Source organism: Paroedura picta, chromosome 12 (assembly GCF_049243985.1).
Source record: "Paroedura picta isolate Pp20150507F chromosome 12, Ppicta_v3.0, whole genome shotgun sequence".
NCBI lineage: Eukaryota > Metazoa > Chordata > Lepidosauria > Squamata > Gekkonidae > Paroedura > Paroedura picta.
In genome coordinates, this window is record NC_135380.1 from 34,343,755 (window position 1) to 34,357,633 (window position 13,879).

The window sequence follows — 13,879 nt, forward strand, 5'->3', positions numbered from 1 at the left end:
TACAGCTGAGTGACTGTGTAATGTTCCAAAGTAATTTTAGTTTAATAATTTTGCCTCTTAAAGGCAACAGAATATTTCTCAGAGAAATAACAGCAGGAATCCGTACTTTTAGGCATTTTTGACACTAATGTTCAGCATGGCAAGGTTCGCATGCATTGTGCTATAAAGACTAGAAGGTGTACTTGGAATGCCTGCAGTATTTGTGAAAAGCCCACAAGAGATTGCGCTGGAAGAATCTGCTGGTGAAAGTGTTTTTCGAAACAGCAGTGTGGCTGTAGCCTTTCTTGATAACTGAAAAGGCTGTGAATCTCTCTCTCTCTCTACCTAATCAGAATACGAAGGTATATATTAGATGCTGTGGGTTGCGTGTATGTTCATGCTTATGGCTCGTGTCATGATTTTTAAGCCTGCATCAAAACTGATGTTTTGGAGCTCTGTATGAAACTGGCCTATTGACTGTCTCAAGAAGACATTGGCCATGGCTTGTTTTTCAGTGCACAGAATGCTCTCATTCAGCAAATACGTGGACATGTTAGCATATGTTTAGAGTGCTGTCATGTTGTACCCAACTCATGGTGACCTCATAGGGTTTTCAAAGTAGGAGACTAATAGAAGTGGTTTGCTAGTGCTAGCCCCTGAAATTCCTTGGTGTTTTTTCATCAAAGTTCTAACCCAAGCTGGCCTTCCTTCTGGGATCAGGCTAGCCTGGACCACTTGGAAATTTGGTTTTCTGACCAGGACTGGAAAAAGTCTTGGCTGCCTGAAAATGATGTGAGCTTCTAAAGACTGATACATGAATGAAGATTCATTCCTGAGAGTTAAAGATACAGAGTCATTTTCTTGATCTTAATCTTAAGAATATTTACCTGGGAATTGGTCACCTGGGTTTTAGTGAAACAGCTTCAAAATACAATTATAACTAGGTCAAGAATGCAAGGTTTGTATGAAGGCCCAAACTATCTCTGTGTACAGAATGTATACTTTCTATGGTCTCAAAGACAACGAGATGTTTAATAACTATCTTGTTTGAAGTTGCATAATTTGATCCCAGAACTCTAGGAGGGAACTGGGGATTTATTTTTTTATGTGATTAGTTAGTTAGATAGGCCATGTCTGCTGCTGGGTGGAGGCTGTGGAGAATTGCTAATGGTACCAAGATCTCAGCCCGCTGGTCAGTAAACTATAGTTGCAGCAGTAGTTAGCTATTAGTTAGATTGGGAGGATAGAGGGGGGGCTTGGGTAGGGTGGGTTTGTGGGTGGCAGGTTAGTTTAGCTAGCTAGTTGCAGTTAGATTAGTTTAGGGACCAGTCTAATCTGTATTTTTATTTTGACTATCATCTATTACCAGCTTTTTGGGGTGGTAGATTGGGACAATCTACAAATGGATAGGAGTGAAGGCACTTGGGATGGGACCCTGCCCGGGACATGGATTCCAGTGATTCTGGGCCAAGGGAGACATGGCAGTGGGAGGAGGTTCAATAATAGGGGGGCAGTGAAATACATAGGTCCAAGAGGGCCTCGCCCACGAACATTGGCCTGGTCAATACATGTGTCACCCTTCAAACCTTCATCCCATCCCCAGGTCTGGGGGAGTGAGGGCTAGGGCGGAATTGGTGCTAATCCTTTGCAATGCCAGGTCAATTAACAACAAGACCTCAACCTTGTGAGAATATTTCTTTACTAGTAATCAAGCCCACTGCAGGGGAATGCAGCGGGCGCTAGGTCCTAACCTCAGACGTCGGCGGGCTGGTCCGCAGCGGGCTGGTCCGCGGCGGCGGCGGGCTGGTCCGCGGCGGCGAGCTATTGTTGGCGGCGGCCTGACGCGGCGAGAGGCGCTTTGCGCCTCTCGCCGCGCCAGCCCGCCAGGCAGGGAACCCCCGGCAGCCGCGCTTCGCGCGACTCCCGGGGGCTCCCTGGGTCGGCGGCCTGACGCAGCGAGAGGCGCTTTGCGCCTCTCGCCGCGCCAGGCCGGGAGGAACTGCGAGCCGCGCTGTGCGCGGCTCGCAGTTCCTGGAGCTGAGAATCGGAGGGACCAATCGGCAGGCGCTTCGCGCCTGCCGATTGGTCCCTCCAATTGTCTGTCGTGAGGAAGGGTCCAATCCGGACCCTTCCTCATCACGGACACATCCCGCCTTGGCAGGCCTTACCGAATTATTTAGTCCGTGGCGCCCGTGGCGCCACGGGCGGTTTAAAGATGATTCCATGTATAATTTCAGTTACATGAAAACCGCCCTGAGCATTCAGGGAGGGCAGTATATAAATATTAATAAATAAAATAAATAAGTAGTTTTCTTAAAACTAAACACAGAGCCTGAGCCAGCTACAAAATACACCCCCTTCCCTTTAAATAATCCCTTTGGTGTTACAAGAATAGAAGGCCAACCAGTACTAAGGAGAAAAATTAAGAATGCTAAAAAAGAGATCTTTCCTTACATGTTTATTTCACTTTCCAATTCAGTGCAGCTGGGAATAAAAATTACCCCAGCACTGTCAAGAGTATGTGTGTTTGTGCATGCATATGGAGCAACCATGACACTCTCCATGAGTTAGCTGGAAAATGTGCTGGCTGTTCATAGCCTGCCATTTTAAGATGGCAGCTTTGATGAGAATTATTGGCTGTTCTTAAATCTCAAAACTAAAAAAGGAACACAACACAACCTTTACAAGTGGGAACTCAGAAGTTGAGCTGTACAATAAAATATTATAAAAACAGCAATTTATTGTGGTGCACAATTTAAAAACAGAATTAAAATTTCATTAAAAAAACTATACAGAACTAACTGCAGATAATACCAAACGTCTTTCGACCCTACTGGGTTTTCTTCAGTGGTCAGAATTATAACAATACACTCTATATACAAAATCTGAACTAATTATAAAGTGTAGCTGAGTGGGATCTGTAGATTATGGCTCCAACTAATATGTAAATTTTTGACTTTTTGGAAACTACCTCCTATGGCATATGCCTAGGCTCACCACTCTTCGCTATCATATAATTCTGTGCTGAGAGTGTATCTCATGTGCATTAGAAAAAAATCTCAGCATCTAGCATTTCTTCCCTGTCAGAAGTGTACGGAGAGAGGCAGCACAAACAGGAAGTAACACAAGCATCTGACTAAGGTCCAAGGGAAGCTGCAGGGTTAGTGTTTGGAAGTAGGAGCAATCCTGCTTTTGGTCTGGCTACTCCTTTTTTGTATGTTTCTGTTTAAAGTAGCAAAAGGAGCTCCAGATGCACAAGAGTTTGACAAGATATGCTTCAAGTCTTATGAAGAGTTCCACTCTTGAAGAATGTATCTTATAGTAAAAGTAGACAGCTTTCCAAGAAACTGTTTTTAATCTCCCGGTAATCTTTCAGCTACCTAATGTTTTTAATGTACCTCTTTGATGATCATCTCCCATAAAGGATAAAAACCATTACATTTCAGTTTTGGAAATTGGTTACAGGCTAATGAATTCTAAAGGCCATAGGAGCATAAGCAAAAGGAATTCTACAGGCAGGGCACTGAAAGAAGACATAATTAGAACGAGCCTTAATACACCTTTGAATTTAGGAACCTGCACAAAATTTAGAAACCAAACTGATTTTTATACTTTAGGGCTCTGTGTTTTCTGAGAAACAGTAGAGGAGTGTACTGCTTATTAAGCGTTTGCCACCAGTTTTTCCAAGCATTTTGTGTATTTCTTAATCTGCTGGGTTATTCATGGGCAACTTTTAATTGACCTAAATATTGTGTTGGTTAATCTAATCAATTATTGCACCCTGACTTAAAATATCACTGAATTTAACAGTGTTTTGATTGCAGCTCTCAAATTACAAGTAATATACATAAATATTTTACAATAAATTAAATCTTGATACTTCAGATAGAAATGTATCTTTGTAAAACAACTCATTTGCTCATTCACCCCCACTCATTAGAAACAAAAAGGAACCACAGTCTTGAAGACCAGCAGATGTATTGAAGAATATGCCTTCCTTGCTTTTAGTCAATTTCATCAAATTCATCTGCTGAAGTAGACTTGGGGTCAGTAAATCTTAGTCTGTAACAGTGGTCCCCAACCTTTCTGAGGCTGGGGACCGGCAGGGCATCGGGCCGTGGCTGCGCATCGGGCCGCGCCCGCGCATTGGGCTGCGCCCGCGCATTACTCATGTGTGAATGCGCCATGCGCATGCGCCATGCGCGGCCGCGGCCCGGCCCTTATTCCCTCTCTCCGCCCTCCCGCATTAAGAAGCTTCCCGGGCCGCAAGCTTGCGGCCTGGGAAGTTTTTTACTGCGGGGGGGGGGGGGGCGGGGAGAGGGAGCCGCGGCCTGGCGCCATGGCCTTCGCGGCCCGGCACCAGGCCGTGGCCCGCAGGTTGGGGACCACTGGTCTATAAGGTGCCTCAATCTACCTGTCAAGTGATCCTCTTTTCTGAAGTACAGGCTGCTGTGCAGTTTGGTGGGGAACCATGTCCAAAATACTCTGAGGCAGAGGCTCAGAAAGCAAGCCATACTTCCGCAGAACATCTTTCCTGCACACTCCTGTTGTATACTCAGTGTAACCTTTTCCATTCAGGAGGAACTGGATTTCAGATCCACCCTCCTAGAGGGAGATAATTGTTTCATAGCGAATACAATTACTTCATGGCTAGGACAAGTTGAATGTTTTGCACACCCAGAAGTTGAGAATCTTGGTATTATAGGCGGAGTTGTGTCTGAAGTGGTAGTTTGAGGTTTACTTCCTGGAAACTTCCAAAATGGAGCACTTGGTAGCATTGAGAATCTTTTCTGCTGCCATCTAAACTCCAGTCTACTATTCCAGGTGGAAAATGTCTCAGTGGGTGGGAAATGCCTCTATATGGTTGTCAGATTTCTGTGATTGTTCTTTACTTTGTTAATGTAGTTCACTGGTTGGTTCTTTAAGGCTGATTGGTTCTTTAAGCATTATATCTGGGCTGGGCTTCTGAAACTGATCCTCATCCTTCCCATTTCAGTTACATTTTTGCCTTCCAGTGCCAAGGATGCTCTTGTTACTGGAAGGAATACCACTTCCAGATTGGATTTGTGTCCATTGTGGCTGGTGGAAACCGTTTAAGAGAAGCTGGAGATGTTACAGGCTATGATAATCTACTAATCTTTTGAAGGCAAGTGGACAGTTTAATATTCAGTATGCTCAGACTCCAAACAGTGGTGTTATCAAGCTAGTAGCCACTTTTTGTTCCAGTTTAGCTTCTAGGTTAAGCTGAGAGTTGTGCAGTTTCCAGTTCACTTGGCTGTCTTTGGGTTTTTAGAGTGTTCTGATTATCTTATCACTATTGATAATTGAGGTAGTTTTTAGACCTTTCTTGAGCTGTGGCACCATTCATTTTGAGAGTTTTGGGTGGTGGTGAAGGGAATTTGTGTTGCGTTTGTCTTCCAACCTGTTCCAGAGGGTAGTGGGTTGAATAGTTGCTTGTTTCCTGGTAACTTTCTTTGCAGGTTGTGCTGTTGTATTCTCAAGGTCACAGCAGTACCTGAATTTTCCATATGCAGAATTTATAGGTATTACAGAATTGCAGCTGCCAGTTTCCAAACAGGAGCGAATTGTCAGATGCTCATTATAGTAGTACCCCAGCTTCCTTAGTGGCTTCTTACAAAGCACAAAGTCCTGGTTTTGTCCTGAGTGCTCAATGTACATAGCTGGTGACTTCATTTCTGAGGCCAATTGCTTCTTTGATGGTCTGAGAACCTCTTTGCTCTCCATGGTGGGATTGGTCATGGTGTATATAAGAGTATCTTCAGAGGTTGCTTTACAGTGGCAGAACCCATGTCTCCTGGAAACAGTAGGATTGCAATGGTTTCTGGAGGTACAGGTTGTATTTGGTCTTTGGGTTACCACCAGCCAGGAATCCCAGATTTCTGAAGAGAAACCTCTTTAAACTTAAAAAAAAGGCTGTTCCAGTTTGGTTTGTCACTACTCTTCTTTGAGGGCATGTGTGGTAGATGGGAGGGAAATCCATTCTCAGATATGAAGCAGAAGAATGTACTTGAATTCATCCTGATTCTCCAGTCTGAGGGTGATCTTGCTTAGAAGCCTCTGTAGCTGAAGTCCTGGACACAACTAGTGCTCAGTATGAATACTTAACATGTTGTAATAAACTGCTAGTATAGCATAGTTTCTTACAGTAACACATGTATGACCATATGGGGCACAGCTACCATTTGTGTGTGTGTGGGGGGGGGGAATATTTTTTGTAGCTCCTTTATCTGAAAACTGTTTAACTACTAAATGGTCTCGGTGTACAAAATGGCTGAAGATGGAAGCAATGACTTCGAATGCAAATAATTTGATTCCCCTCCCTTTTATTTCTTCTAGTGCCACAATGGCAACTGCACCGTACAACTACTCCTACATCTTTAAGTACATCATTATTGGTAAGTATAAATGTGTCCCAACTACAGGCCTCACTGTGTTAATGGCTGGCTCAGCTTCAGCAACAAGATCAAGCTGCTTTTGGAAAGGCTTGGGGGATGGCCCATAACGCCAGGAATCTTTCGGTCATTCCCTTCTTAGAGTTCACATAACGATTGGAGACCATATGAAAAAAGCAAGCTCTCTTCAGTTTTTAATTCTAAATTCTAGTTCTTGAAATATAGTCATCAATTTCTCATTTGTGTCTCTAAACCCCCATGGTCCTTGCTCCTACTATACTATACTGACCCTTGGGCAGAATGGGGGAGAGTGAGGGCTAGGGCGCATATAAAATCAATACGCCATCTGTATAATTGTGATTATCTGTAATTGTTTTTATGGGATGTTTTATGGGTTTGTATTTACTGATGTTGGAAACTGCCACGAGACCGTTGGAGAACCGCGGTATAGAAATCTAAAAATGAAATGGATGGATGGATAGATGGATAGATAGAAAGGTAAAGGTATCCCCTGTGCAAGCACCGAGTCATGTCTGACCCTTGGAGTGACGCCCTCTAGCATTTTCATGGCAGACTCAATACGGGGTGGTTTGCCGGTGCCTTCCCCAGTCATTACTGTTTTACCCCCCAGCAAGCTGGGTACTCGTTTTACCGACCTCGGAAGGATGGGAGGCTGAGTCAACCTTGAGCTGGCTGCTGGGATCAAACTCCCAGCCTCATGGGCAGAGCTTCAGACTGCATGTCTGCTGCATTACCACTCTGAACCCACTTTGAGACTGTCTGCAGTATGTAGACTTTGCTTAAAAACTGAAACGGTTTTCCTTTCTTGTTCATTGAGAAAGCCTAAGATTCAAGATGGTGTGTACATCGCTGTGTTAATCTCCAGACGCACACATACACCATCCCCTGATGGTAATTTTATGTTACGAGGTTCTTAACCCCATGAATTATACAGAACAGAATGGCAGTTGGTGCATACAGAGTTGGGCTGGGTGCTTTTCATCCAGAGAAGCAGAATGTTGCACAAGATACTGCTGTGGAACAAACCTATTGCAGTACAACAATTGCAAGTAGTTAAGTAAAGCTCTGTTTAAGATTCTGAGGTAGGAGATCAGCCATTTGACCCAAATCAGTTTGTTCATTCAGTGCTGTGGTGGGATCTAATCCCAAGTCCAGCACTTCTAACGCAGACCCCCTAACAGTGCTGTGAAGATATAAATTTTGGGGAAGGTTTCAGCTTCTCATAGTGCACCTGTGAGCAAAGTGTCTGTGTCCTTGGATTATGTCTTACATGCTGTTGATATCAAGCTTTAAAGGTTAGGGGTGGGTGAGTTCCCTTTGACAAGTCTCCTGTGGTAGTCCTGAATGGCTGCTAATATGTCTGAGGCTTCTTTTACTGTGCTGAATGTAAGAAATTGAGCATTGTCCAGCTTTTATAAAATCCCATGGCAAAGTAGAGGAGGAAATCTTCCACTGCTGGGTAACTGCATTAAAATGTCAGGTACTTAGACCGCTTCCAGTCTTTCATGATGTTATCAGACTCTAAAAATGGAAGCTTGTTAAGCAAAAGCATATAATAGTTTTAGATGGGTCTGCAGTCTGAAAAGCAAACCCATGATTTTCCCCCACCCCTCCAGTCAGCCTCAGACATACAAAAGTTTCACAAGCAGTCACGCTAATTTTAGCTAGAGGTAGAGTGGTGTAGTGGTCCGTGTCAGCCTAAGGAGATGTGGGTTCAGATCTCTGCTGGCCTGCTATCCAGGGGGATGTTGTGTTGCCTGCCTTGAAGATGCCTGCCTTGGGATGCAATGTAATAAAACAATCCGTTTCTGAATCCCTAAACTTTCTTCTCCAACAGGAGACATGGGTGTAGGAAAGTCTTGCTTGCTCCACCAATTCACAGAAAAGAAATGTAAGTATGTTCTCATCCCACCCTGTAGCCAATGGAATCACGCTTCTTTTGGGCATACCTGGCTTTGCTGTCTGTGGGGATGGTTTCAGTAAAGCTGTGGCAAAGCGTGTGGCAGGAGTATGCCCTGGGGTATGATGTTTGCAATCTGAGGGGATTTAGTCCCTTGCATCTTGTTTCCAAGAGTTCCAGCCTCAGTCTTAAGTAATTTTGGAAGAGTGTGACCAGTAGATGAGCCTCCCTACTTCACATGTAAAGCAGGAGCCTTTTGGGAATGCTGATGCACTTTGTGCTACTTGGGCCTGAGTGGTCAGTTATTGGTGAATTCTGGCATTGCATTTCCTGTGTTCAGACTGTAACTCAGCACTAAGCTCCAGTGAGCTTCTTTCTTTAGGCAGTTTCTTAAAAATATGACACATCAGAAACTGAAATTCATCTAGTGAAATTCTGATAAATGTGAGAAACATGAACTTCAGTGGGCTGGCTGGAAATGGAGTACTCAAATACAGCGCCTAGGGAGGAGTGGTTCTTCCTGGTGGGCTAAAAACCATGAGAAGTTCACTCGACTTGTACAACACAATACCTTTATTGGCATAAAGCAGATTGGCAAGATAAGCACTAAACTTGTATCTGTATCCTTTGTGTCATTTTGTTCAAGTCTGCCATCATCATAAAAGATAATCTCTTGTAAAATCCCGTAACTCAGATCCAAGCAGCAAACGTAAGCATTAAGACATGAAGATGCAGAATTGGTTCTTGTACACTGCTTTTCCCTACCAGAAGGAGTCTGAAGGCAGCTTACATTTGCCTTCCCTTTCCTCTCCCTACGTCAGACACCCCGTGAGGTGGGTGAGGCTGGGAGAGCCCTGATGTTACTGCTCGGCCAGAACTGCTCTATCAGGGCTGTCACAAGTCCAAGGTCACCCAGCTGGCTGCATATAGAGGAGCAGGGAATCAAACCTGGCTTGCCAGCTTAGAAGCAGCGGCTTCTAACCACTACACCAAGCTGGCACATGAACAAGCCTGAGTTCAGAGGCACATGCCAGAGACATTTGGTAGAACAGAAGCTCACGGAGAGAGAGGCCATAGACATTTTTTACAATGACAACATCTCTGGTCTAATCTCTGTGGCAAGCTGATTCTATTAATTGGGTGCAACTATCAAAAAGGCCCTATTTTTCACAACAACAGACTGAACACAACAGTAAGAGAGGGCTGTTAAGGAGCGCCTGGGTCTTAATGGACCAGTGTTATTGTGGAGAACTTGAAGTGCCTTTGCCTCACTATGCTTTTTTGTTTTTGTTTTTGTGACAGTTATGGCGGACTGTCCCCACACAATTGGTGTTGAGTTTGGGACACGAATAATTGAAGTTAGCGGCCAAAAAATTAAGCTGCAGATCTGGGATACGGCAGGGCAGGAGCGATTCCGGGCTGTCACGCGGAGCTACTACAGAGGAGCAGCAGGCGCTCTCATGGTCTACGATATCACTAGGTAAGAGGGAGTCCTTTGTTAAACACCCGTGATGCACTTAGTCTGACTTCAGTGCTCCTGTCACACTTTACTGTGCAGTACCAGTCCAGTTATTGGGTTGACAGAGGGCCAAGACACAGTGGCCAGGTCAAGTTTATATGTAGAAGGTCGCAGGCGCTGATGGCGAACTGGGGAAGTTGCTGCCAGTCAGAGTGGAAGATACTCAGGGTAGGTAGGTGTCCTCAGATTGCAGCTGGACTTGGTAACCTGCAGCTGTTTTTTGCTTGCCAGCTGGGGAATCTAATTTTCTCACAGTTATATTTGTAATGGTGTCATTCCTGGACAGAGTGGATGCCCTGTTAATGGGAGAACAGTTTTTTAAAAGTGAAGAATGAAGTGCAGCAACTTCAGTGCCCACTTTTTTCAGTATTGCGCAAGTTACCGGACATTCAGAATAACCCTTAACTTGTTTTCCTTTTCAAACTTAACTTCTTTGGTCAGCAAATACAAAGCTTTACAAGATGCTGTAGCACTGTACAATATGCACATTTTCTAGTGAAGGAAATGTTTCACGTAATGCACAACTTCTTTTTACACCTGGCGTTTTCATTCATACCGCAAAATGTACATGCTGTATAATATTTGATCTTGTAAGAAGCACTGTGCTCTTGCCAGTAGAAGGACTAGTAGAATGCTAAGTTTAAAACCCTGCTCAAAAGATTTGCAAAAGTGAAGAAAGCTGAAAAGCTGGCCAAGAACAGTGGCTGTCACTTTTGGTTGACCAAAGAGCCTAGAATGTTCTGTACTTGAGGCTCTGAAATAGAGTAGGCATTACTGGCCTACATGGATCAGTGGTCTAACATGGATTTTTGGGGGGTGGATGTCAACTCACAACTGATTTACAGTGTTCCTGTAAGATTTAAGGCAAGAGCTATTTAGAAATGATTTACCATTGGCCCTGTTTAGTGTCTGAGAAGATCAGGCCAGGCTGGGCTATCCAGGTCAGGCCTAACTTGCTATATAGTAAAACAAAACTTGATTCCAATAGCACTTTTAAGACCAACAAAGATTTTTTTCAAAGTCTTAAAGGTGTTATTGGACTCAAGTTTTGTTGTGCTACTATTGACCAATACAGCTACCCACTTGAATCTTGCTATATAGTAATCTCACATGTTGGGTTGAAGTTCTGCATAGTTAAGTGACTGCTTTTGAGGCACAAGGTAACCTTAGCCTTCAGAGTCGCTGACCAGGATGAAAGGCATCTGCCCCCCTGCTGAACGTCCAAGTGTTTTTAGGGAACTTGAGAATAAGGCAACTTCCTCTGTTTATTGGAGGTTTGTGAAATCCCCCCTCCCACTAGGCAGCCAGTAACACTAATGGCAAAACCAGCAACCTTGTGCTGTTACAGTATAATTCCAACAAAGCCTGTTGACACTAATGTGCATTCAAAGAATACAGAGGACAAATTGATGACATGTGCAAAAGTGTTATATCTACTTGGCCCAAGTAAATTTCAGTTAATAAGAAGCAGCAAACTTCAGCTAACAGATTGGTACTGTGAAGCTTCTGAGCCCCCTTAGGAATTGACAGGTTGTTTTGCTCCTGGTGTGTTATGAATAATGCTCTTTGAGCCCTGGCTTTTCTTTTGGCAGAAGAAGCACGTATAACCATCTAAGCAGCTGGCTGACGGATGCAAGGAACCTCACTAATCCAAATACTGTAAGTTTGACTGTTTGAAACACATGTAGATATTGTTGTCAGCCACTGAAGAGGTTTTTTCTTATAGTTGAACCGTTCTTGGTGAGTTGGTTGTATGTGTAGACATACTTGCCTGATACACCAAGCACCATATTTATCACTTCCCCATGGTGGTTTTCAAGGTGGTGTGAAAACTTGCAACTAAAAAGAAACTATGTCTGTCTGTAGTGCTCTTTTTTCATTCTCACCTGGAGCAGAAGGCATAACTTTGAATATTGGATGCCCACTTCCCAGTCATCTTTATGGAGGCAGAAGCTCTTGCAGTCTTTGTCCCCTACCGGGTGGTGACCATCACCCTCAGTTCTTTTCCTGCTACGAGGGTGTGCAGGGAAGATCAGAGAGCTCTGACCTTCCTTCGGTGTTTCCTCTTTAGACTTCAGATTTTATTTGGTTTAAAATTTGATTTGAAACCTGTTTTTACTGGCTGAGCAGTGGTTGCAGCCCTAAATAAAGGTCTTTTGCCATAACACCCCCCCCACCCTATCCAGAGATATGGCTGAAGTGTCTTGGTGCGTGGTATAATTGGTTGTCACATCTCATAAGTGGGAGGCAGTGTGATAAAGCCACAGTACTTGTGATATTCTGGCTTGTTTTCAGCTGCAGAGCTGTAGAATAAGACTTTTCCTTAGATCTTGCTTGTCAAGGGTTTTTTTTAGTCATTACATTTGTGATGCTCATCTGTAGCTACACTGTTTCGAAATATTTCTCATCTGTGTGGCCTAAAGGGGTATCATGCTCTTCTCTGCAGCACTTGGGGAAAAGGAATGAATGATTCCGAAGGCTGAATGATTCTGAAGAATCGTTACTGCTTTGTTTTGATAAGGGCTCCACAGCTGTAATTTTAGCTGGCCAGTGTAGTTCCTCTTTAGCACAACATATTTTATTGAATATAAATAGCATTTTCCAGAAGCTCTGCAGTGAGGAAGTGGGCGTGTCGGCCAAGCGATGCTGCTGCAGTATTTGACAGTTGGACTGAATTGGGGAAGACACTAAGAACTGACACGCTTGTCCTCTCAAGCACGACAGAGCGAGAGCACAGCAGACTGGCGTGTCTGTCCCATTCCTTGAGGGTTTTTTCGGCTTCTGCTAACACGATGTCACCAACATTCAGATCAAGGCTCCATTAAATGCCTCCCATTTGCCAAAACTACAATTTTTAATTTTTTTTTTGATGTGCCTGTGTACCATGGGAGGTTTGAGCAGCAGGTCTGTCAAATTTCTTGGGCAAAAAAAATAAAAGAAAGAAAATTATAGACTGAGGCCATCTAATTTCTTGTTTGTGCTGGCGGACGTGTTTTTATTGATTCACTGCCTTTCATCAGGCCTGTTAAATTGCTGACTTGTCATGCTGGGATTTGCAGACGCAAAGGTCTTTTAATAACAATGTAATTTTATAATTATTATATGTATTTAATCTTTCTAAAATTATCGTTATTAATAATCTATGCCACATTGTTATAATGCCTATATGTATTGTGATATTTTACCTGCTTGTTGTAATTCGTTGGTCAGTTGACTGTAACTAAATGAGTGATGATCACTGACTTGTGCCTGGTCCTGGCGCAGGTGATAATCCTTATAGGAAATAAAGCAGATCTGGAAGCACAGAGGGATGTTACATATGAAGAAGCCAAACAGTTTGCTGAAGAGAATGGTGGGTATTTCTCCTTTTTAGGGAAGTCTGAGCAGGATTCCCACCCAGCTGCCATAGGTGTGCCTTGGGCCTCTGTGGCTATGCTGGGGATTGCCAAGGAAGGATGCAGTCCTTGCAGCCCCAGAGTTCATTTCTCCCAGATCTAGATATGCAAGTGGCAGCCCTTCCCTAACCCTCCTGAGGTTGTGACCCTGCAAGGGGGCGGGGAGCTGTCTTGCTCGGGAGGTTTGTCAAAGGGACTGAGGACTTCAGCGGTGCTAAACTTGCTTCTCTTGTTTCTAAATAGGGTTGCTGTTCCTTGAAGCAAGTGCAAAAACGTAAGCAGTGGGCTTGATTCCTTGAAATTGTTGGCTATTGCTCCATAATGCTTTTCAGAAGAGAACAAGGAAAACTTGATCCCAGGGCCATTTTTCTTGCCTTCTTGAGATTAGTCTTGGTAGGATACAGAATGGGGTTTTTTTTGTGTGTGTTTGAAGGATCTAGGCTGGAGTGTGGTTAATGCCTCTTCCTTTTGCAGCCGGTTGTTGACAGGCTTTCAGTTCAGTTTTTTTGTCTCCAAGGCTAGAGGCAAAGAAGTTTGCCTGGGTGCTGGCAGAAAGATACAACACCAACCAGCAACCAAAACTCAAGGAGAGCGGGAGAGATGAGATCCACCCTTGGCCAGGCACACTGAATCTCAGCAGGGCTGCTGGCAT

The 13,879-nt window shown here is 43.9% G+C and overlaps 1 protein-coding gene across 3 annotated transcripts in view; it reads left to right on the plus strand.

Moving 5' to 3' along the window:
- RAB14 (RAB14, member RAS oncogene family) overlaps nt 1-13,879 on the plus strand; it is a 32,520-nt gene that overhangs the window by 15,202 nt on the left and 3,439 nt on the right. For 2 of the 3 annotated variants that reach the window (XM_077306565.1, XM_077306568.1), the window contains exons 2-7: nt 6,337-6,395; nt 8,251-8,304; nt 9,616-9,793; nt 11,425-11,491; nt 13,097-13,184; nt 13,471-13,501. In XM_077306565.1, the coding sequence (XP_077162680.1) occupies nt 6,344-6,395; nt 8,251-8,304; nt 9,616-9,793; nt 11,425-11,491; nt 13,097-13,184; nt 13,471-13,501 (470 nt within the window). In that variant the 5' untranslated portion in view covers nt 6,337-6,343. Of the gene's footprint in view, nt 1-5,056; nt 5,126-6,336; nt 6,396-8,250; nt 8,305-9,615; nt 9,794-11,424; nt 11,492-13,096; nt 13,185-13,470; nt 13,502-13,879 lie in introns of those variants that run through there. The other variant, XM_077306566.1, reaches the window with a different exon arrangement.